Source organism: Gymnoscopelus braueri (genome assembly GCF_963280865.1).
Source record: "Gymnoscopelus braueri genome assembly, chromosome: 12".
Lineage (NCBI taxonomy): Eukaryota > Metazoa > Chordata > Actinopteri > Myctophiformes > Myctophidae > Gymnoscopelus > Gymnoscopelus braueri.
This window is the reverse complement of record NC_137614.1, coordinates 49,271,764-49,295,352: the sequence shown is the minus strand read 5'-3', so window position 1 is coordinate 49,295,352 and position 23,589 is coordinate 49,271,764. Positions and strand designations below refer to the sequence as shown.

General features: G+C 40.7%; 1 protein-coding gene across 2 annotated transcripts; it reads left to right on the top strand.

Annotated features, from left to right (window-relative positions):
- Positions 1–1,157: 1,157 nt before the first annotated feature.
- Positions 1,158–16,424, top strand: tp53inp2b (tumor protein p53 inducible nuclear protein 2b). Of its 2 annotated transcripts, none has more exons than XM_080443734.1 (4): positions 1,158–1,498; positions 9,860–10,319; positions 13,037–13,646; positions 14,391–16,424. In XM_080443734.1, exons 2-4 carry the CDS (start codon positions 10,196–10,198, stop codon positions 14,659–14,661), a joined length of 1,005 nt encoding a protein of 334 aa, XP_080299860.1. In that variant the 5' UTR covers positions 1,158–1,498; positions 9,860–10,195; the 3' UTR covers positions 14,662–16,424. The 2 variants fall into 2 exon arrangements, with proteins under 2 accessions (XP_080299860.1, XP_080299861.1); XM_080443735.1 differs by having other exon boundaries at positions 1,158–1,502.
- Positions 16,425–23,589: the final 7,165 nt, after the last annotated feature.

Genomic DNA, 23,589 nt, shown 5'->3' with positions numbered 1-23,589 from the left:
CACAACGTGCTGTGTTTGTAGATCTGCTATTTTCAAAAAAAAATTGAAATTGAAAATTGTTTCCATTGTGGTCCTGTGTATTCAATTCATTAAGAACCATCAATATTTACAAGCGACTTTACAGAAAAAGAAGCCCAAAGTTGCTTATAATCAGTGGTGTAAAGTAACTAAGTACAAGGGATGGAGGTCCCTGGCACAAAACATTTTCAAATGGGGGTCCGCGGCCAAATACATATAATTTTGGGGGTCCTTGGCACGAAACTTTTTGAGAACCACTGCATTACACAGAGATGTGCTGTGGACAGTTCTTTCTGTGAGCCTCTGCAGTTGTAGAAGTGAAATATAATCTGCACACTCTTTTTGGAATATCTAAATACAGGGCAGGCCTGCCAAGTTAAGACTATACCGTATACTCACCCTTTCCTACTGTAGCCTACATTTACTCAAGTACTGTCCTTAAATAACATTTTGAGGTATTTTTTTTACTTTACTGGAGTATTTCCAAATGTCAGTACTTTTACTTCTACTCCACTACATCTCAGAGGCAAATATTATACTTTTATTCCATTACAATTATTTGAATACTAGCTAGTTACTTTGTAGATTTATATTATTATTAGAAAACAAAACATACATACAAAACCTACATTAACAAGCAGTTACTTCGGCTATTTGAAAATAGCTGATCTACAAGCTCACAACGCGTCATGATGCGTTGTGAGCTTGTAGATCACCTATTTTCAAAATATTTGTATACATTCTGCATAGGCCTAATGAGTACTTTTACTTTGGTACTTTTAGTACATTTTGATACCAATACTTTTGTAGTTGAATTCCAGACTTTTACTTGTAACAGAGTATTTCTGCATTGCAATATTGATACTTTTACTTAAAGTAAGAAATGTGAGTACTTTTTTCCCCCCACCAACTGCTTATAATAAGCAGACGTGGCAACGCCGTTCCATCTGTGTCGGCTGCAGGTTGCCAGCACTGCTCTCCCCCAACCCCCACACCACTGTTACCAAGAGAAGGCTGGCTGGTGTAATATTCTGATTGGCCGTCGGGGGAGCCAGGTGGGCGGGGACGTGGGCGTGGTCTCGGGCGAGTATTGTGATCTCACAATCAGCTGTTTTGTACGTTCTACATTCTGATCTGAGGATCAGCTGGAAGGCAGCAATAAACAAACACACACAAGGAGGAGGAAAAAAAAACTGCAGATGTTACTATCTGAGACATCCGTGTAAAAAACGTTTTTTTTTTGTTTGTTTTTTACACGAAGCTCCTTCTTCTGAGAAGAAAGCCTTTTTTATTATTTTATTTTTTTATATATATATATTATATCAATGGTGTTTTTTTAACTACCTCACTTTATTATTATAAAGGCGTTAATAACCTAAAGCTATGCTTTAAGAACATTGTTGTCGTTTCTACTGTGTGTTTGTTGAGAGAGAGAGAGAAGAGATCCGCGTTTACAACTTGAATTTTATTATTGCAAAAGGCAGGTAAGATTTTTTTCTTATTTTTTTGGTCCTATATTACTTTGAATGTGTTTTAATGGTCGTTCAAGTGTCAATGCGAGTAGTGTCCAGATATAGATGTGACCCTTTTAGGCCAGCTGGATGATCTGGTGCATACTGTACATATAATACCCTCCTCACACATAGGCCAATCTGCATATCATTACACTATAGGCCATTATTAATATCATGCACCAGCACAACAACATAGCCTATTTCATAACGGTATTATAGGCCTATATATCATTGTTGTCTGTGTTTCATAGTCCAGTCAGTGCATACATTTGTATTTTTCTGCATCCTATAGCCTATTAATAGGTCAGGCTAGGGATAATTGATTTGAAACCATGTCTAGTAGTTTATTTAAGCTGATCGTTGGTTTTGATCGATTGATTGAATACTTTATTAACAGTTTGCAACAACAACAACCCAAAAAAAAGGCACAGAAAGTACAGTTCTGTACAAAAGGATGCTAAAAAGGATGAAACCCCCAAAGAAAGCACTATGGGGCTTGTTGTTTCCATTGGGGTCCTGTCTCCTGTGTATTCAATTCATCGAATGTTCGCTTTCCTTCAACCTCCTAAAAAAAAATAACGTCATCCTTTTTTCTAACCAAGAAGAGCGACCCGATTGTCTTTCACCCTTTAATGTTGATGCTGCTGAATGCAGTCGACTCGACGATCTGGAGGATGTCTCTGTGTATGTTTATCTCTACGTGGCGACGTCGCGATTGCTACATTGTTTCATCACTTATTGTTATTTATTTCTGTAACACAGAGGCTATACTTAGACGATCCTTTTTTTTAATAGACATCCTCTCTCTATGCTGTCGTGTCGTCCCTGGCTGGCTGCTTTCAAAGCTCCCAGTTTTTGAGCCAGACTGTCATTGCTGTGACCCTTTCAAGCTGATCGGATAATTCTATGCCCTGAATAATCTATCTCTAGTCTATCTAATACACACACAAAGACTTTGTTCTTCCGTTGGGGTTAAAGTTAAAGAATAATAAACACTACTGCTCGTTCAGATTCAGAAGCTGGATGGAAATTTTCCCTTTTATTTTTTTTGTGTGTGCCAATAGTCCCAGGGATTTTTTTGACAAAGCCCAAAGCAGACATAATAACATCATAACGGTTGTAACACAGGCAACACGTTCTGTTACATAATCCGTTATGTTCTAACATGGAAAAAGTGACATTTTAATGACATATATGGGCTGTATACGTTTGGATTTATCCCTTGTTATTGATGGCTTTTTATTCTTTTCTTTTTTTTTCTTTTTTTTCTCTGGGCGACCGAGAGAGAGAGAGAGGCTGGGTTGTGACTTTCGCAGGGTCCGTGACGTCAGAGTGGCTCGCCGCGTCATAGGCGTCTTGTTTCTATTTTTTCAAGCCCCACCCCCCCCCCCCACCCCAGCTCCCTTCGCCCCGCCCACTTTTAAAGGACCAACGTCCAAAAGGAGAGGAATAATATTATACATCAGTTAATGTGTAATTGATATGTATTTGGCGGCGGACCCCCCATTTGCCAGGGACCCCCATTAGAAAAGATTTGTCATAATCAAGATCTGTCATAATCTTTTCAAAAATAGTAGATTTACAAGCTCGAGAGGTATATTCATCAGTTTTTATGTAATTGATATATATTTGGGTGCGGACCCCTATTTGAAAAGGTGTTGTCTCAGGGAAGATTTTTTTAACACAAAAAAAACTTGCAGATCTATAAGCTTACAGCGCGTCGTGAGCTTTTAGATGGTCTATTTTCAAATAAAATAAAATAAATGGGGCTTATACGTTTAAATGGTTCCTCATTCAGCGTGTCACTTCGTACCGCGCTATGAGCTTGTAGATCTGCTATTTTTGAAAAATCTTGAAAATTTGTGCAAATCTTTGAATATGTATATTTTCAAAGCAAACATTTTTAACTCAAATCTTTGCTTCTGGAAGGTCCCTGGCACAAAACATTTTCAGATGGGGGTCCGCGGCCAAATGCATATCATTTTGGGGGTCCTTGGCACGAAGAAGTTTGAAAAACACTGCATTACACAGAGATGTGCTGTGGACAGTTCTTTCTGTGAGGCTCTGCAGTTGTAGAAGTGAAATATAAACTGCACACTCCTTTTGGAATATCTAAATACAGGGCAGGCATGCCAAGTTAAAACTACCGTATACTCACCCTTTGCTACTGTAGCCTGTGTTTTTATGCCTGCATGTATTGTGCTGTATGTCAGTGCGTGTTATCAGGTCAAATCTTATCACATTACAGAATTTTTACCCCAGAATTTCCCCAGAAATGTTTTCAAAGGCGAAAGAAATTATACAAATCTTTTTATAATAGCATTCCAATATGTCCGTGCCAACAATTGATCCCTCTGAACATAATTGATCTCCAAAGTACAGTTTTACAAGCAGAACTAATCTATGTGGAGCTCGTTGAGTAATGTTATGTCACAGGCATTAGGCATTAGTAGTATAGTAGTAGTATAGGCTAAGTAACATGCCACTGTCAATGGGAGGCTACATTGTAGCTGAAATGTAACCAATTTTTTCTTCTTGTATTTTGCATAAGAGCTATATGAGTGACTCCTATTTGTTTGGAGTCTTATATTTACAACAGGGAGATAGAGTGTGCTTTTACTGTGTGTGAACAGTAAGCAACAAGAGTTTACCTCTGGCCCTACGCCCGATGTTTACGGCTGCAACTAAATGCAAAACAGCTCTGACAGAGCAACAGCAAACATTTTGTTTTGTTTACAAGTCATGATCTTATGACTCAACTGCTCGCGACTCCTGGGAATCCCTAAAAGAACAGTTCTAGTGCCAGAGGATAGAATGAACTTATCACAGTTCAGAGGTGGCCTCTGCAAAACTCACAGTAAAACTCATCATCAATCATCTATCGCCTTTTATTTAAAGTACACTATTGCACAAGCATGTGATAACGAAACCGTTAACCACTGTAAACCTAGCATCCCTACTTTGGTCATTGTCATTATAGGCAGACAAATAGTTCAACAAAATAGCAGTTCTACAAGCTCACATTGCGTTGCATCTGTGAGCTTGTTGTAGATTGACAGTTTTTCGACCGGCGTGATGACAAAGTACGGAATCGAATTTAAATGGTTAATAACCACTCAATGAATGTTAACGAATGTTTGCCCCCAGAATGCTACACTAGAGATTCCAGGGCCCATATGGTTATAATGATTGTAATAATTGTCTTGAGAACAGGAAGCTTTTCCCTATATTGGCTCCGTTCCATCTACTCTCCCTTCCTAATTTACATCTGTCAGTATTCATTTGTTTTTCATGGGATGTGTTCTTCCAACCAAAACAAACATACACAAACCACTCGTTATGTAATAAATGTGGGAGGGCCGGGGCGTGTGAGCGTGGCAGGTGGCGGGAGTCAGGCTTGTAGTGGCTATCAGTCCCCCCCCTTGCGTTGCTGGCGTCACCATCACCATGTCAAATAAGCAGGAAGTGTCACCTTTCAGAAATGCATCCATGCATATCTCCTATGCTCTCTCGCTCCCCTCTATACATAAATCCCTCATGCATTTTCTTTCCCTCTTAATTATCACGTGATTGATAGTATATGCCCTGTATGCTATTTGAACACATCTCTAGTCTTGAGGTCAGACAGGGACATGTGCAATATTTGTATACAGATACAAATATAGCCGCAAGGCGGCGAGTTGGGGCTACCAGCCAACACAGACTCTTGGAGAAGTTGAGAGCTGCTAAGGGTCTAGAAGACCTTTTAAACGTTTTGGACAACTCTGTTAAAGATAACTTAACATTTTTATCACGATTGGACGCTTAGATAAAGTTTAAGGAGGATGAAACCGTAAGACGATTTTGACGTTTGTTTTCCTTTACAGGTTAAAAACTACACAAAGTTAAACATGGCAGACTGACCATATTGTACACTGTGATGTAAGCAATGCAGCTGCTGCTAAGAAAGTAAATGGGTGCGTTTGATATACGCGTGTCATTGTGCATTGACAATACTGTTTACTACTTTAAATGCTTGCGCGCCGACACACCCATGGTGATTCACACCTAAATCTAACACACCCCATGATTAATTTGTATTAACTGCCACTGCCTTGCTTACATCACAGTGTACTGTGTAAGGTCAGCCTGCCTTGTTCTGTAGTTTTTAACCTATACAGGAAAACAAACTACAAAATCGGCATATAGGGTTTCATGCCCCTTTGTGGCCAAATGTGTTCTTTTTTAGCAATATGGACACCCCACTTTTGGTCATTTTCAAAAAACATTTGGAGACATGTTTCTACAGCTTGATTAAAAATAACCAGCAAGTTTGCTGGAATTTACACCAGGCCCATGCATGTGTTTGGACTGATGGCACCCCATATTGGGCGATTAAAAAAAATAATTCAATAGTCCATAACAGTGTTATGAAACATAATCTGTAATCATCATTCAGGTTCTGATGTGGACGTACCCTGCAGGTTCTGTGACGAGCGGTTGTTGACTCTGTTCTATTTATGTACTGAGCCACACCTTTTGTCATTCCACTTTATCAGTTTTGATAAGGTCCAATAATGACCTACAGAATTGTTTTTTGGGGGAGTTTTTGGCGTTTTTGGAGATTGGTTTGGTTTTTCAATCATTCTAAATTGTGGGAAATCTTGTCATTTTTTGTAGAGAGAGGAGAGCTGGATGACTGTAGCAAGTGTAAAGCTGACTCATGTCATAGACGTTATGTCATGTCTATGAAATACAGCACCCACATCAGGCCAATTGGGGTCATATGCGTTTGTTACTATAACACGCAACTATAGGGACTTGAACCCCTAAATGTTGCACATGCGGCCTCATGTGACCTAGACTAGAGGTATATTAACAACATTAACGGTTAATAATCTGCTATAATGTTCACCTATTATGACATGTCCAGAATAAGGACGCTGCTAGGTTTAATGATTAACCCTAGTGTCCTTATTCTGGACATGTCCTAATAGGTGAACATTCCGAGAGTATATACCGTAGACCCCTAGGCCTGGGGGTCAACAAAGTAGACCGGGTTTAAGTGGTTAACGTTGGTGTCCCTATTCTGGGAATGCTGTTTTAGAAAATATTCAGCATTCAAATCGTCATAAGATTATAGGGCTCAGCAAAGACCTGACTCCTAAGAATGTGATGATGCAACCGTGAAATAGTTGGAATCTCCCTTTGTTGTCTACAATCCCTCTACTCTCAATTACAAATGTAAAATTTCTCTCAGTATCAATACATTTGTCATGGTATGTACTACTACTTCCAACCCCAAAAATTATCTGGGGAGAATTATGCAAACCTCTTATTTTTTAAAGATATCGTTTTGGCTTTTTCTGCCTTTTTTATTGGATGGTATTAGTGCAGAGAGACAGATAACGGGGAGAGAGACACAGGGAATGACGCTCAGCAAAGGCCGTCGGGCTTGGGACTCGAACCCGCGACACGCTGTCAGGCTACATTGAGCCTAAGTGGCCCGGACTGCTAGGCCAGCAGGTCAAATGGTGTCAGTGTAAGCAGGAGGTTTCACCTTTCAAACATGCATCCATCCATCCATGCATATCTATCTCCTTTGCTCTCGCTCCCTCTACACATACATCCCTGAGGAATTTTAATTTCCTCTTAATTCTCTACTTTTCTTTTGGCTAGCCACCTCAGTCAGTCTGTCAGTCAGTCAGTCAGTCAGTCAGTCTGTCAGTCAGTCAGTCAGTCAGTCCCATCTCTGCAGTGTCTCCTTCTCCCTTTCTCTATGCAGAGTATTTACCCACTTAAAACCCTCTAGTCTTAGTAAAACAGTACTGAGTTACAACTGTACTTTTTTTTTCAGTCTACAGTTTGGTGTACACTAGTCTACACCAAATGTTGTAGCCAAAAATAGCCATAGATCGGCTATTTTTGGCATGTTCCCCCCAGAATAGGGATCACTGTTTTATCCTTTGTGTCTGTCTGTCTTTTGCAGAGCGGAAAGCATAGATTATTTTCTTAGTGGTTATTCTTTGATTACTTTTTCGATTAAACAGATAATCATGATTTTTGTATCTAAAAGTTTTTAAACTATGATTGATTTATTTTTTATAATCAACTGAATTGATTAGTCTCATTAACCACTCCCAAAGCACAAAAAAAATGCAAATCTACAAGCTCACAACATGTGTTACAAGCACATTGATATACGTGTGTCATTAGGTAGCCTAATGATCCCGACTGACGGTACACTAGAATCCAGACAGTGTTATAGTGCCCATATTCATTCAGTAGCATCCAGCAGCTTCAGCCTTTCTCAGTGGAAAAAAATTGGTTTGGAGGAAGACTTTGATACCTTCTCCTCCATATCCAGTATCTCCTCCTGACTCCCTCTTTCCTCGATGACACACACACAGTGCAAGTCCAGACAAGTGCACTGGCACTCGTAGAGAGGATGCTATTTTCAAACAAAACATCGTTTAAGGTTAACACCCAAAGTGTTTTGTCTCCAAAAGTGTCCGTCTTAAAAATGCACGGGACAGTTGAAGTCAGACTTCGTGCAGACGGCATACAGTCTGTGTCGTTATAACACATGACTAAGCTAAAACATCTGTAAGCTACGCTACTTAATCACAGTCAGACCGAGGTCAGCCATTCTCTAGTGGTAGCCTCGTTCACCTCTGTCCTTGTGTCTGTCGTTGCATTTTATGGCATTGTGTGTGCTCTTCCATTTATTTGTTTGAGCTAGGCTTTGTCTTTGTGTCTTCTCTGTCCTGTCTCTCATCTGTTCCATCATCTGTCCATCCATCTGTCCTGAGACCCCCCCCCCTCTCATTGGCTCAGCAAATCTAGAGGGAGGGGTGGGGGGAAGGGGGGCATGCATTGTTCAGAAAACCCCTTGTTGGGTGACAGTAGTCTTACAGCTTCCTCAACCTAATATTATATTGTGTCTTTCGGTGGAAACCTGTTACTTTTCAGGATTCGAATGAAAAAATTGCAAAAGTAGCAGATCTACAAGCTCGAAACGCGTCGCTTCGCGCCGCGTTTCGAGCTTGCAGATCTGATACTTTTGATGCTTTTGTGTGACGCTGTAGTATGATCACGTAGGGGCGTTAATTTACGAAAAAACACTTGAGTTTCTGTCCCCGACAGCGACGATTTGTTACCACTGAGCTGAAACATTCTTTTTCCAAAGCAATTTGCTTAACTTTGTTAACTTCATGTACAGCCTATATTTAAGTGTGGGTTTCTCTGGCTACGAATCTAGTTTGAGTTCTTTGCTGTGAGATATTTGATCTGATCAAACATTTGCTCTATGCCCTGCACACTGCACAGCGCCAGTGACTGAGGCACAGTGTAATGTGTAATGACTTCACAATACCGAGTTGCATATCACGCTCCCAGCTAATCCAATATGCAGGTTGTCTAACAGTGTTAACATGAAAGCCAAAGAAAATGAAAAACGAGAGCCAAAGAAAAGGAAAGTCAAACATTGGAAGAAAGAAAAAGCTCCGTCTGATTGCAGTTAATTTAGGCAAATTCAAACATGAGGTCAAGTTACTGAGGTTTGAAGCTCAGCCACATAAGCAACATGCCCATTGGTTGTTTAGATAGAATGTTTAGTGAACGTAATGCCTAGACTATGCAACATTAAATTAATTTTATCACACCGAGGGAATACCTTGTGTTTCGTTTAATTCAGTGGTTCTCAACCTTTTCAGGCCACGACCCCCAAAATACTCGAATTTGAACTGGGGACCCCCCACCCTGACAAGCATTTGGAATTGTAGGAGTTGAGGCATTACCTTTAGTTTGACTCGGTTCCACAGATAAATATAAAATAGCCGATCTACAAGCTCACAACGTGAGGCATTGTGAGCTTGTAGATCAGCTATTTTAATTTATTTTGCCTCTTTCCTATATTATTTGACAGTTTGGCCAATGTTTGACCAGTTTTTATAGTATGGTTTGTTGATTACTTTTGATGCAGTAATGGTCTTCAGTTTTTTCATTTCATTTCATTTTTTAAGGTATTAAAAAGGTTAAATTAAACAATTAAATTGTCACTTTACTGTCATCACAAAATCATGTGGGGACCCCCCCCCCCCCCCCCCTGGGGGTGCCGACCCACAGGTTGAGTTTAATTCACCCGTTTGATGTGATGCGAGGAATCAACATGCAGGTTGTATAGCAGGGCAGCTGTGAGTCCTCTATAGCGTGAGGTCAACTTACACCGAGAAAGGTCAACTTACAGACACCGAGAAAGCGTCTGACAATGGATCACCTGACTCTCTCTCCTCTCATATACTGACCACACTCCAATTTCTCCCCCCCTTGTCTCTCTCTCTCTCCAGGCCTTTTTGCTCACAAACCAAGTGAAACCTTACATTTGCACTAGACGAAGCTCGTCCAGAGTCCTGTGTGTCTGTCTGCAGCATCACCCAAACAACCAACCAGAGGACCAGCAAAAAAAAAGAAAGAAAAAGCACTCAAAAGAATAAAGCGAAAATAAACGGCAACAAATAAAAACATAACAAAGGGCAGCTACAAGCTTTTCTTTTGTGTTGCACCGCCGACAAAAGACGACACACGGCACCGGGGCGCGGCGTCATCAAACAACACCTGACACCCTTGATCCTATAGATACCGACGACGAGGAGCAAAGCAAGAGGAGGAGAAAAAAAGCAGTCATGTTTCAGCGTCTGAGCAGCATGTTCTTCGGGGAGGTGGAGGAGGTGGCGGCTGAACTGAAGGGACCAAACCCCTGTGTGACGGAGGCCGACGAGGAGGGATGGATGCTGGTCAACCTGCCTGGTGAGTCCCCCCTCCACCCCCCTCAGAAAATGGTTGGAGATGAGTTGGTAGTACTGTCTGCAAACTGAGAGCCTTGTTAGAGTGAGCCTGGTTATCATCTGACAAACTGTGCACATTAGACCTATCGATTATCTTCTAAGTCATTATTCGCATTAGGCAACCTTTTCTATAAATCGAATAAGCTCATTTGTTTATACTGTATATCGTTGTTGTCGGGCAGAAACCGATTATCTCCATATTTTTTACTTTGTCGTACATTAACGCCCTACTTGATCACACTACAGCATCACACAAAAGCATCAACCAAATAGCAGATCTACAAGCTTGAAACACGACGCGTTTCGAGCTTGCAGATCTGCTGCTTTTGCTACTTTTGAATTTGAAGTTTTGGACATATGAGGTTTCCACCCGACAGAGATGTTATACTGTATATCAGCAAATCAACACAAACTTTTTCACATATAAACTCACGTGTCACATTTTTGATATTTTAGAAAATCTGTAATTTTATCAAAAAATATATATAGTTGATTAAATCGATGGGTTCGATGCACCCCCTAACTGACAGCCATGTTAGAATAAAAATAAAAAATACCCCATTGCTTGCCCTCTAGGCTGCTGAGAAGGTGCATTCTAATGGTACCTTGCATGACCATGACTTTATGTTGGCTAACATACTGATGATGGCTAGCATGTATAGAATGTATGTGATTGGTTGATGGAGAGAGGATGGAACATTGTGTTTTAACCACTTAAAACAACTATTATACTTATTTGACCAGCTAGGGTCCCCCAGGGGCCCTTTTTTCCATCTACACCAAATCTCGTTACCGAAAATAGCTGACCTACAAGCTTGTCGGTCAGCTATTTAACACTGAATGTCCGGCCCCAGAATAGGGATGTGAGGGTTGGTGTGGTTATAAGAGTGTGGGGGTAATGGTACAGTTAAGGTGCTAAAGCTTATGGCCTCCATACCATGGCTGTTGCCATATAAATGATGGCAACAACCGTGAGTTAGTCTCCCTATAAACAACATACATCTGCTTCTACTTTGTTCATGATCTATCTCACAGTCATGATGACAAAGACAGTGACTATGAAAATGTGTTTTGGTTCCCATGCAAAACATTTACTTTTTGTAATAATAGTTTTTTTTTATATAATAATATGTTTTTACATAATGATAAAAACACATCTCAGCAGAGTCAAGAGAAACATTGTGTGACTAACAGAGTTATGGCTAGATGGGACATGATTCTTACCAAAACTGACATCATTCTCTCTCTCTCTCTCTCTCTCTCTCTCTCTCTCTCTCTCTCTCTCTCTCTCTCTCTCTCTCTCTCTCTCTCTCTTAGAATCTTTGCGCAATTTGTTCAGACTAAGAAACTATGACCCAGAAATGAAAACATTATAAGTAAATTAAAACATTACAAAATATAAGCAGACAACAATAGGACGGAGAGAGCAGGACGTGCAATCAATGCCACCCTTATTATGTGAAGGAGGCCCATAAAGTATGATAGTGTGTGTGAGCACACAATAAGGGATTGTTGACCTTTCATTTACCAACACTACAGTAGGTTGCACTGTATCAGGTAGATATTTGGTTATGCTGCGTGATAAGTGGCAATACAAACGTTGATAAAAAGTATGTGGCAAGGGCAGTTACCTGAAGAGGTCAAGTTAATGTTGCACCAAATGGAGTACCGAAGTCCTGAATGTCACTGCCGCTACCCCTGGGTCACGAAAAGTATTTTTTCTATTGACAATCCCCATAGAGGAATATTAGATCACGTCATAGAAGAACCGTGTTCCAAAAATAAACAAATCAGTCACAGTTACATTTTATAATGTGTCTGTGTTTGTAGACAAAACATATTATTGTCTTACTCTTTGGATAAATTAGTACTTTTCCACCGCCAGTTGATGTTTCATAACATAATGAGTAAAATATTCGAGTGATTTGTTTATTTTTGGAACACAGTTCTTATATTACGCGATCTAAGATGGGATTTACAATACAAAAAAATTACTCTGTGAGCCAGGGGGATAGCGCCCTCTGGCGGCAGCGATGCCAGACTTCATTGCTCTGTGTTAAGTCTGATTTATATGAACGTGTATAGTTGCGTGGCGGTGACGTGTATCGAAAATAGCTGATCTACAGGCTCACAACGCATATCGCAGCATGATAGCATTGTGTAGATTGGCTATTTTTGGTGTGTGACATGGCGGCGTGGCAACCAAGTCCAGATCAGGCATTTAACAGCTTGCCCGTGATGACAGAGTAGTCGTGAGAAATGTCCGCCAGCTTTGACAAAAGTCGGGTCCCATTTAGCCATGATGACCTGACTGTGACAGCCGAAAGAGCTCTGAGGTTCAAACAAAAAAAACTAATGATATGATTCTTACTTTTATGTTTTGTGTTGTGTCCTTACCCCCCCTCCTCCTCCCCCCGCCCTGCCCTCCCCCCTTCCAATTCTTTTTTTTTATTTACACACCCACCCTCACATTCCCTATGCCGGTATGTGTGCGCGTGCGTATGTGTGCCCCTGTTCTGACCCTCTAAAACCCGCATGGCTTTTATTGAAAAAAAAAACCTCTGCATCGTCCTCCTCCTCCTCGCCATCATATACCATCATATCCGTCCTTTATACTGGGCCGCCCGTATATACCCCGCCCCGTTACCTGATCCTATAACCGCCCTGCCCGCTCCTCAGAGGACACTGACTGCATGATGACGCAGGCTGACAGTGACACGCAGGCTCCTCCCATCCCCGCGCCAGCATCGCCCCCAGACCAAGCAAACAACAATCAGTGCACACTTACGACTAGGACTGAGTGCGCCGTCCCCCCCCTCACCCCCTCCCACCCGCCCCCACACAAGCGCCGCAGGACCAATAAAGGTCGGGGGGTGGCGGCGGCGGCGGCGACGCGACTCGTGCTGATGTCGTCGCACCCCTCGGCCCGTCCGGGCGCCTCGGGCACCATTCCCCGACGGGCCGCCACCAGGCTCTCCTCCACCCCGTCCGTGTCCCCCCCCGGGTCCGGGGGAGAGTGTGGGGGTAGCAGTGGCGGCAGTAGGGCGGGCTCAGGCTCAGAGAGAGGCTGCATGGATGAGAGCTGGTTTGTCACCCCTCCCCCCTGTTTCACTGCAGAAGGCGCCACGGCGGAGGCCAGCCCCATGGAGGACCTCCTCATCGAGCACCCCAGCATGTCCGTCTACGTGTCCCCCGTCCCCGGCAACCTGCCCTCCATGGTCTCCGGAGGGAACCACCTGTCCATGGTGGGGGAGGAGAGCATTGTTGTCAGCATGTCCGGAAGCATGAGGTGAGATAGTAGCAGCTCAAATGTTTTACTTTAACGCATTAAGGCCTGAGGTTCCGATTCTACAAAATGTCTACTAAATCAGTTTTTTGAAAAAACTTATGTTGCTACGTCAGTGGTTTTCAAACTTTTTAATGTCAAGGACCCCAAAATGTATATGTATTTGGCCGCGGACCCCCATCTCAAAAGATTTGCACATATTTTCTCGGGTTTTTCAAAAATAGCAGATCTACAAGCTCGTCTTCGGCCGCGCACAACATGAGTTTATCAGCGGGCAACCATATTTTGGTGTGACCGTGCCCTTACAAGTAAAAATCCGGAATTAAAAATGTACTTGAGTAAAAGTACAAAAGTATTGGCATCAAAATATACTTAAAGTACCAAAAGTAAAAGTACTCGTTACACAAGTTTTCAAATGTATACAATTTATAAAAATCCTTTGAACACAGCCGATCTACAAGTGAACTTGTAGATCGGCTATTTTCAAATGGCCAAAATGTATGTAGGGTTGAAGTGGGTAATGTTTTGTAATAATAATAATCAAAATCTACAAAGTAACTAGTAACCACAGTTTTCAAATAATTGTAGTGGAGTAAAAGTAAAAAAAATTCCTCTTAGATGTAGTAGAAGTAGAAGTAAAAGTACTGGAAATTTTAAATACTCTAGTAAAGTAGAAATTCCTCAAATTTGTACTTAAGTACAGTACTTGAGTAAATGTACTTACTTGCCTTTCTCTCAACCTTGCAGCAGGGTGATGGAACCCGCCGCCGTTCCGGCCGCCGCCCGTGGCACCATGCCCACCAGGGTGACCCGCGGAGCCGCCGCCCAGGCCGGGTCCCTGGCCAAGGTCACCCAGGTGGCTCGGGTCCAGCGCGGCAAGGCCCGCGTGGAGAGGCGCCATCTGGGCCGCAACCGCATCCAGCGGCAGAACCGCACCCGGGAGCAGGTGCCGCGCCGCTCCGCCCACGTCCGGGGCACCTTCCTGCACCAGCCCAGCCAGCGCAACGTCTGCCACTAAAAAAAACGCTTCCTGACCTCCAGGGGGCGATGTTTACTCTGTGAGGGCATTTTTGTGGTACACAGTCATACCCAATACACACACATGTAATTGATGCATATTCATCCACCGGGGAAAAAAAAGAGAAAGATGAATTCTACACGTTTGCAAAATGCTAAACATGCAGTTATACTGCTAGCTTGTATCTTAGTATATCAAAGTTAAACTAATCCCACCTGCTTTATTTTCTTGCACAAGTCTACCCCCCCATGCCATTGTAAACCAAGCCCTCTATAAAAAAGTCAATGATCTTCTATTTATATCTCAAATTCGTATTGTGTTGATTGGCAAAATATCACAGTATCCATACGATTTTAAATACGCCCCAATATCTTGATGCAACTTGTACTTAGTAATAATAATAATTAGAATAATGATGTGGGCAAAACAACACAAGTTTAGCTCTATTGTTTTTACCTTTTCCGAGTAAACTATTCACTTCGCCGCTTTCTTTCACTGTCCCTTAAGGCATGTTTTTATTGACTTCAAATAATAATTATAAAACAAAACTACAGTGTGCTCTCCTTGTCCGACAGAACAGGCTTCTCTGGGCGGGATAATGCGACAGAAAGGTGACTTTTTTTAGGCTCAAAACTGATCACGAGAAAACATCCCATCATTATTATCCTTGAAGCTTTAAGTTACAGGAGGATCCAAAAATGTCATTTTGTTTTTGTTCAGGAAAGTTGGAGGGGTATACCGAGTGTGAGGAGACAATCACAAGACCGTGGCTATTTACTTTAGTGTTTTAGCAGACACCCACAAAGCAGGAGTAGCAGTGAAAACAAGGCGCAGTCTGTTTCATCAGTGGAAGCACAAGGTCTGTGAGCTTCTCTTCTCTCACTTTCTGAGGGATTAAAAGTAGGTAGAGGATGGCGAGAGGCTGAACAAAACAGACTAAAGAGTAAAAGATTACGAATTAAAAGGAAGGAAGTCGGTGCATATTGAAGAAGAAGAGGGCAGATGGCAAAGTGTAGTGTAGCCCTCTGAGTAAGCCTGTTAGCTTTCATTTAACTCATTTGAATCTACAAACAAAGCCACACGCATACACCCCCACACATGATTTTTTTTTTAAACAGGAAAAACAACATTTTTCCTGAACTGGAAAACTAACAAAATCAGCCGGGGGTGTCATGCCCCGTGTCATGCCCCTTAAAGCTTTTGGATAGCAACTGTTGTTGTTTGCTAAAAAGAGTGCAGCACAAACTTTGCAGACTTCCTAATGTAAACAGATCGCAGTAGAGTTCTGCAGAAACAAGAAACTATTATTATTTCACACAAATGTCTTGGTCAATCGGAGGCTTAGCAAGGCACACACAAAGTATTATATCAATAAGCTTGCTTTTTTTTTTTTTTTTTTTTTGTGATGCGATAATAATATCTGCACTGAAATTGTGAACTGCTTACTAGGACAAATGAAATAAATGTTGGCTGGCAAAGACTATTAATGCTGATTTAAGTGAGATTTATGGCTTGCTTTTGGGCTACACTAGGGTATGAGAGGTTAAGAGTAGGATGCAGAGCGGTATATATAAGATGGCCACTCTTTATTATGTTTTTTTCTGTTCATTCTTTTGTTCTGACGTCTCTAGAAGAAAGCCTAACGTTTTCATCTGCGGCTCTCTCTCTCCGCCTGCCTAATATCCACGCCAAGGAAAGCCTGTTCCTGCGAGATAACGAGGAAATACACTAGCTATTAAATGGCAAAAAAAAAAAAAAAAAGATCACTGTGAAATACACACAGTCTAAGGCTCACTCTATCGGCCTAGAATTAAGACTCATGTGCCCAGCACACACACACACACACACACATGCGCGTGCCGCACCGTTCATATTCAACCACAGTGTGTGTGCTGTGAACTAGCATCATCCATTTGAACACCACAAGAAAAATGGGAAGATGCACTTAACCAACCGTCCCTTTCCTTCTTTATTTCTTTTTAAGTTACTTTAACTTTTAGTTAATTTCCAAGAGGGAGTAATGGCTCTTTTTCGACTAGCAAGAACTAAAGCGAACCGTGTCGTGCCGTGTAAACATATTTATTTATGGATTTGTTTCCATAATGGCTGGGTTTCAGATAAGGTTCTCAGAACCTAGTTTGGGCCCTGCTCAAGAGGTGACGTACTAGAACTTCTAGTACTTTTTTTGGAGACCATAAAATCTCCAAACATATAGCTAAAAATAGCCTCTCTACGAGCTCACAACGTGTCACGCTCACATCCTTCTCCCTTCAGGGATGGTCTGTTTATAGGCTAACGGAGACGTAAACAAAAACACTATGGCAGAACTTCTGGAAAGTTTCAGTGTTCTGGAAGGTTCTGGGTTACCCTTATAGTCGAATAGAGCCTCTCTCTCGCTCTAGTTGCCGTCCAAACATGGACACACTCGCACTCACACACTCACACAGACACACACACACACACACACACACACACACACACACACACACACACACACACACACACACACACACACACACACACACACACACACACACACACACACACACACACACACACACACACGTTCTCTTGAATACGTAGATGTCTGTTAACTGTATAGACTGGTTCACTACGCTGAGTGAGGATGGCTTTTTAGCTGAAACGCGATTGTTGATGCCGTCAATAAATAGAAGACTATTGATCTGTGAGAGTGCTGGTATTCTGTTTGTTTAGAGTCGCTCGTAGACACGCAAACTTTTGCTTTCTTAGTTTTTCTCTATATCTGATCCATCCTTCTTTCATATTTACTCTCTCTCTCTCTCTCTCCCTCTCTCTCTCTCTATCTCTTGCTTGCACATCCAGCCCTAACAGCGTCCACTTAAAGATCTAGCTTACTGTTACATTATATATGTATTAAACAATAATAGTAAAAATATGGTGCTGAAGCATAGGCTATATATACGTATATACAAATGTTTTTTGTAAATTATTTGAGACATGGATGTAAGTTTGCACTGTCATACAATTTGTGAGTCAAAGTTTTAACTGTGTGCCGTGTGCTCTTTCATTTCTTTTTTTCTTCTTCTTTTGGATTTGTGGTTCCTGAATCAAACCCGTCTGTGTGTGTGAGAGAATGTTTAATGACACGTGATAGCTAAAAAACAAAAAAAACAAAAACTTATTTTAAAACATGGAAAAAATTGTAATGTATTCCTCTTGTAAATAATGACAGTACAATTTGTATCGCTGCATTAGATGTCAAAGCCCCTCTGGAACTTGAGTCCTCAGAGTGGCTTTAGCCTGATTAGTTTGTGTGCCAGTGTCGCGCGCGTGCCGCAAATACAGCCAATCTTTTGTAGATCTGCTATTTTACGCGAGCGACAACACCGGCACACTACTAAGTATAAATCAGGCTTTACTGACCAATAACCACTTAAACCCCGTAACCGGAGTCCCTCAGGACTCAATACTAGTGTCTTTTCTGTTTTCTGTTATTGTGGGGAAAGCTTTCGCTGAAAATAGCCGATCGACAAGCTCACAACGCCACGCAAGCTTTCCCCACAATACTATGGTTTAAGTGGTTAAAGAGCACATCAGTGGGTCATTTCGATAGCCAAAATGTAGTATCTATCTTTACTCCAGCTCTGAACGTTGCATTATGATCCTACACTGTTGTTGTTTTTTTGTAGGATCCTCAGTGCTACATACAATAGGCTCAACATTTTATGTGCCATAGGCCCACACTGCCCTCTAGAGGGCAAACAGTGCGAGACAACAACCTTAGGAGGGGCAGCACTTGCTGATGATTACATGCTTGTTGTGAGGATGCTTTTGATTGGCAGTGTTATTAATATGATATGAGTGGTACTTGTATGGTGTCTGGAGGGACATGATGATGATGATGATGATGAGAGTTTGCAAATTCTTTTGAGATTGTTTTGAAAAATGTCCTGTCCTTCAATTCTCATAGGCTATTATAGATAGTTATGTTTATTTCCTTTTTCCGTTGGAATTACAATCCAGTTTTATTTTCCCCCGTTATCGCCAACTGTTCTATTAAAGATTGTTTAATTTAGAATATAATTAATATAATTTACGATATAATGATAAATATTATATATTTCTCCTATTCTGTCGGGTTTTTTTATTTTTAAGATGGCTATGTAATGGCTGTTGTTGAATCCTCTGAACAAAGCAGTGGATGGATCTGAGGTGACTAGTCCAACACCACACATCACACAGTATATATATATATATATTCCCCTAATTCCCACAGCAGGGTTTACCTTTGTAACTGATTAGACCTCGGGGAATGACGTGTATGCCTGTGATGGAAACAGTTTCAGAGATAATTTGAAGATGAAGAATACGAGTATGAGAACATGAGTGAGAGTTGACACAGTAATATGTCATTGTACACAGTAAAACCCTGGTGTCAATTTATCCAGTACATGTGTAACACCCGGGAATCGAACCCTGGTATGGTGTTGGACTTATCACCGCAGAGCCATCCACTGCTGTAAACCTGTTCTGTTCTGCCCATTATTTGTATTTTATTTGGGGTCTCCTCTCTCTGTTACTCTTCTTACCAATGTAACCTAAAAGGTATTGTTGTGACCTGGGTATGTAGTGTGTGATGATTACTATTAATGTGGTTAATGTGTGTGTGTGGCTTCAAGTGTGGCAGCCAGCAACCTACCAATAATGATGGAGAGAGGGTGGGGCCACGAGGCGTGTCTAGCCAATGAGATGTGAGAGGGTGTGGTCATGGTAAAAAAAAAAAAAAGGATGAGAAAGGAAACAGATTATGAATTAAAAAAACAAACAAAAAAGAAATGTATCAGCGGAATAATAACAATAGAGTATGTTTGTATTTTTCCCATTAGTTATTAGAGCAATTGTTCATCTAGTATAATAATGTTTAAAATGAAAGGGGTTGAATGTCTGGGGGACAAGTGGGGAGTTTTATATATTTATGTTGTGCCCTGAAATTATGGCAGCTTAAAAAAAAACACTTTGGGGTTCTCCCACATTACATCTCAATGAAAATGCCCCTCCCCCATAAAAAAAGAAATATAATAGACATATTAAAAAAAACCTTGGTGTATCTGATATCAGTATGGTGATCGTGCCTTTCACTATTTCTGCATGGATTTTGTGATGTACTGAATTATTTTCCTTCCCCCCCAAATGGACTGTTTGGTCCATTGGACAGGCAAGACCTATGCAAAAAGCAACGGATGGGTTTTTTCCAGCATCCATTCAAAAACATACAGGTACCCAACAAAAAAAACAACAACAACAATAATAAACACTCAGGTGGACACCTGAATCTTGTCTCGTCATTTACATGTGTGGGGTGCAGGGAAAACATGATGTTAAAGGGATAGTTCACCCCCAAAATGACTTTTTTTTTCCTATTGATTAGTCACCCCATGGAGACTTGAATTCATGGATATTTCTTTGTTTTTGTCGCATTCCTAAGCCAATAATTTGATGATTTGGGTGAACTATCCCTTTAAGGACACAGATAGATAGACAGACAGACAGACATGATCCTCATGGGGAAATTCAATTATCATAGTTTTTTGATTGATTGATTGAATACTTTTTAGTCAGCATTGTACAGCAGGAGGTACAGTCAGACATTAAGGCTAAAAAGATAACGGCATAAAGGAATCATGGTTGCAACAGCAGTAAGCGCTAAACACAGGCCAGTAAGAGAGAAAGAAATTTGAAGTAAGAATACAAAAATAGAATAGACAATACTGTAGACATAAGGTCTGACCCCTGCCATTTGCACTTGGGTCTCACTGGGTTTACATATTGTATATTATTCTATCAAATATAGCATCATTTAAGTATAATGCATCACCAGAAAATATGAACTTACATACTCGGAGGTACAATTGAGGGGCAGGCAAGCCCTCATTTACAATGTATAATGTAGAGGCTACTTTACACTAAAACACAGTAGGCCTACTCTACAATAACCACAACAAATTAACAAATAATTAGACAAGAAAGCATGAATCAGTGCTAAAATTACACCTATCTCCTATGAATGAATATGTGCAAACAGACTATTGACTCTGGGTATGAGATATATATCATGTACAATGTCAGTCAGCCTACAACAGTGTGTATGGATCATTATTCAGTCTATGAACAGCTGATGTAATGTGTGTCATTTACATTAAAGGAGTAGTAAAAAATACTTATTTTCTATCAATTACACACCCCATGAAGCCTTGAATCCATGGATTTCTTTTTGTTTTTGTCGCATTCCTAAGCTAATAATTTGATTCCCGTCTCCTACCGGCTAATGTATCCGGTAGGAGACACAAAGTAGATTCTTTGTGTGTGTCTCCTACCGGAAATACACCCGGTCATCAAATTATTGGCTTAGGAAAAAATAAATCCCTGAATTGAAGGCTTCATGGGGTGTGCAATTGATAGAAAATAAGTCATTTTTTGGGTGAACTCCTCCTTTAAGAAAAATGCCTTGTGTGGACAACTTATGTGCTAATAATCAAGGATTATTAATATCTATCTACAGTTTATCTATATATCGTCTCTGTCGGTTGGAAACCTCATATGACCAAAACTGTCACTTTTCAGGATTCAAATTCAAAAATAGCAAAAGTGGTACTTCTGCTACATTTGATAGCCTACTTATGTGTGAAGCTCTAGTATGATCAAGTAGTGCATTCATTTACCAGAAGACACAACAAGTCAAATATGGAGATAAGAGGTTTCTGGCGGACAGGCAGCAACGATACATAAACAGTGGCTCAGTGGTTTGAAATGTTGCCTCACAGCAAGAAGCTCCTGACTGTGTTCAAGGAAACCTGATTCCTCGTGAATGTGTCCCCTGTGTCCATGTGGGTTTCCTCCCACACCAAAAGAATAGAACAGAAACATTTTATTTGGCATTAAAATACAACAATACAAACGCCAACGTGGTATGTACAGTATGTGCACAAAAAAAGCCGAAACTTCCTTTCCATTGTGGTCCACACACAAAAGACATGGCTGTTAGGGATATTATCCTAGGGCCATATGGGCAAATATTGATATATCGATATTGTGATATGAGGCTAATAGATTTTGTAATATCGTAATATTGTGATATTGTATACGTGTCGTCTTTTCCAGGTTTTAATAACGTAAGCCTTATTTTGCTTTTTGTTTCATGTAAAATAAAATGACATGGGGTTAGGGCTAGTGCTGGATCAGGTGCCCAGTGGCTGCCTGCTGTTCATAAAGGATGACAAAAGCATCGGAAGTATTAGATCCGCATTTGCACACTAAAATATCATCTACAAGATCTACAAGCTCACCGTATGATGACACAGCGCTACAGTATATGAGCTACAGTAGATTCGACTATTTTTGGTGTGCCACACCAGCTGCGAACCAAAGTATAAATCAGGAGTTATGTGGGTTGGCTTGTAAAATGGGTCATTCTGCATAATGAGCAGGCTACTTGTACTTTGGTACTGTAAGCGTATTTTGCTGCCAATACTTTTACTCGAGTAACATTCTGAAGGCAGGACTTTTATTTGTAATGAGTATTTCTACATTGTGGTATTGCTATATATATATTTACCTATACACATACTTCTTCTACCTCTGTATTTGACTATCTTCATACCTATATACGTAAACCAGTCGGTGTGGTTTTTGTGGTTACCTGAGATTAAGCATAAAAAGAGGAAGAACATGGCCTACAGGAAAGCTACAGGTAACTAGAGTAGATAACCTAGGATACTAAAACCTGTTCCTCAACTTCCCTGTCCCCAAAGGGCACGTCATAACAAAGGGAACGGTGGCTTTAATCACTTTAACCACTTCAACCCTACACTACTGTATACTTTGTTGACCCCTGGTCCCGCAGGGGTCTATACCAGTGGGTTGGGTCCCCAAATTAGATGCAACATTGTTTTCTCACTCAACAGTAAACGGACCAACATACAGTATAAGTGTATAATATACAGGGTATCTGCACATTTCTAAAGGGACAAAGGACTTTAAGGACTTTTAAGACCTTTTCAATACCTATAAAATGAATAAATAAAAAGAAGACCATTGCTGCGTCAAAAGAAAGCTATACTAGCAGTTATGATTATTTTGGGGGGCTGCGGCGTGAAAAGGTCTCGAACCACTGGTTTATACTTTGCCTACTATGTAAAATATCCGATCTACAAGCTCTGCTATTTTTGGCTGAATGTTCGCCTATTATATATAGGGATGCTAGGGTTCATGCGGTTAATAATAGACCTTTTTCATGGCAGGCATACTGATAGAGATGTCAACCCTATGGGCACGTGTGTTACATTAATTAATAAGAAGGCTCTGTTCCAATTATTGTAGCAGAGCCTGGGAGTGTACTCTAGCCCTATCCCCTCATCCCTTGGTTCCCACAGACCTGACCCTAACTCTAACCCTAAACCAGTGGTGTAAAGTAACTAAAGAACATTTACTCAAGTACTGTACTCAAGTACAATTTTGAGGTATTTTTACTTTACTGGAGTACCTCCAATTTTCAGTTATTTTACTTCTACTCCACTACATCTCAGAGGCAAATATTATACTTTTACTCCACTACAATTATTTGAAAACTTTAGTTACTTGTTACTTTGTAGATTTGGATTATTATTACAAAATATACATACCCACTTCAGCCCATACATTTCGGATATTTGAAAATAGCCGATCTACAAGCTCATCACGACGCACGACGCATCTGCTTTTTTCAAAATATTTTTACACATTTTAAAACTTGTGAAATGGGTACTTTAATAATGAGCACTTTAAATGTTGTACTTTAAGTATATTTTGATACCAATACTTATGTAATTTTACTCAAGCAAATTTTGAATTCCGGACTTTTACTTTTAGTATTTCTACATTGCAAAAAACATTACAATTAAAATTGGACCA

Excerpts from the sequence above, each read along its gene's own strand:
- tp53inp2b (XM_080443734.1), top strand. The coding sequence starts at position 10,196 with ATGTTTCAGCGTCTGAGCAGCATGTTCTTCGGGGAGGTGGAGGAGGTG. Across the intron at positions 10,320-13,036 it reads GATGCTGGTCAACCTGCCTG|AGGACACTGACTGCATGATG; the intron begins GTGAGTCCCCCC and ends CCCGCTCCTCAG. Across the intron at positions 13,647-14,390 it reads AGCATGTCCGGAAGCATGAG|CAGGGTGATGGAACCCGCCG; the intron begins GTGAGATAGTAG and ends TCAACCTTGCAG.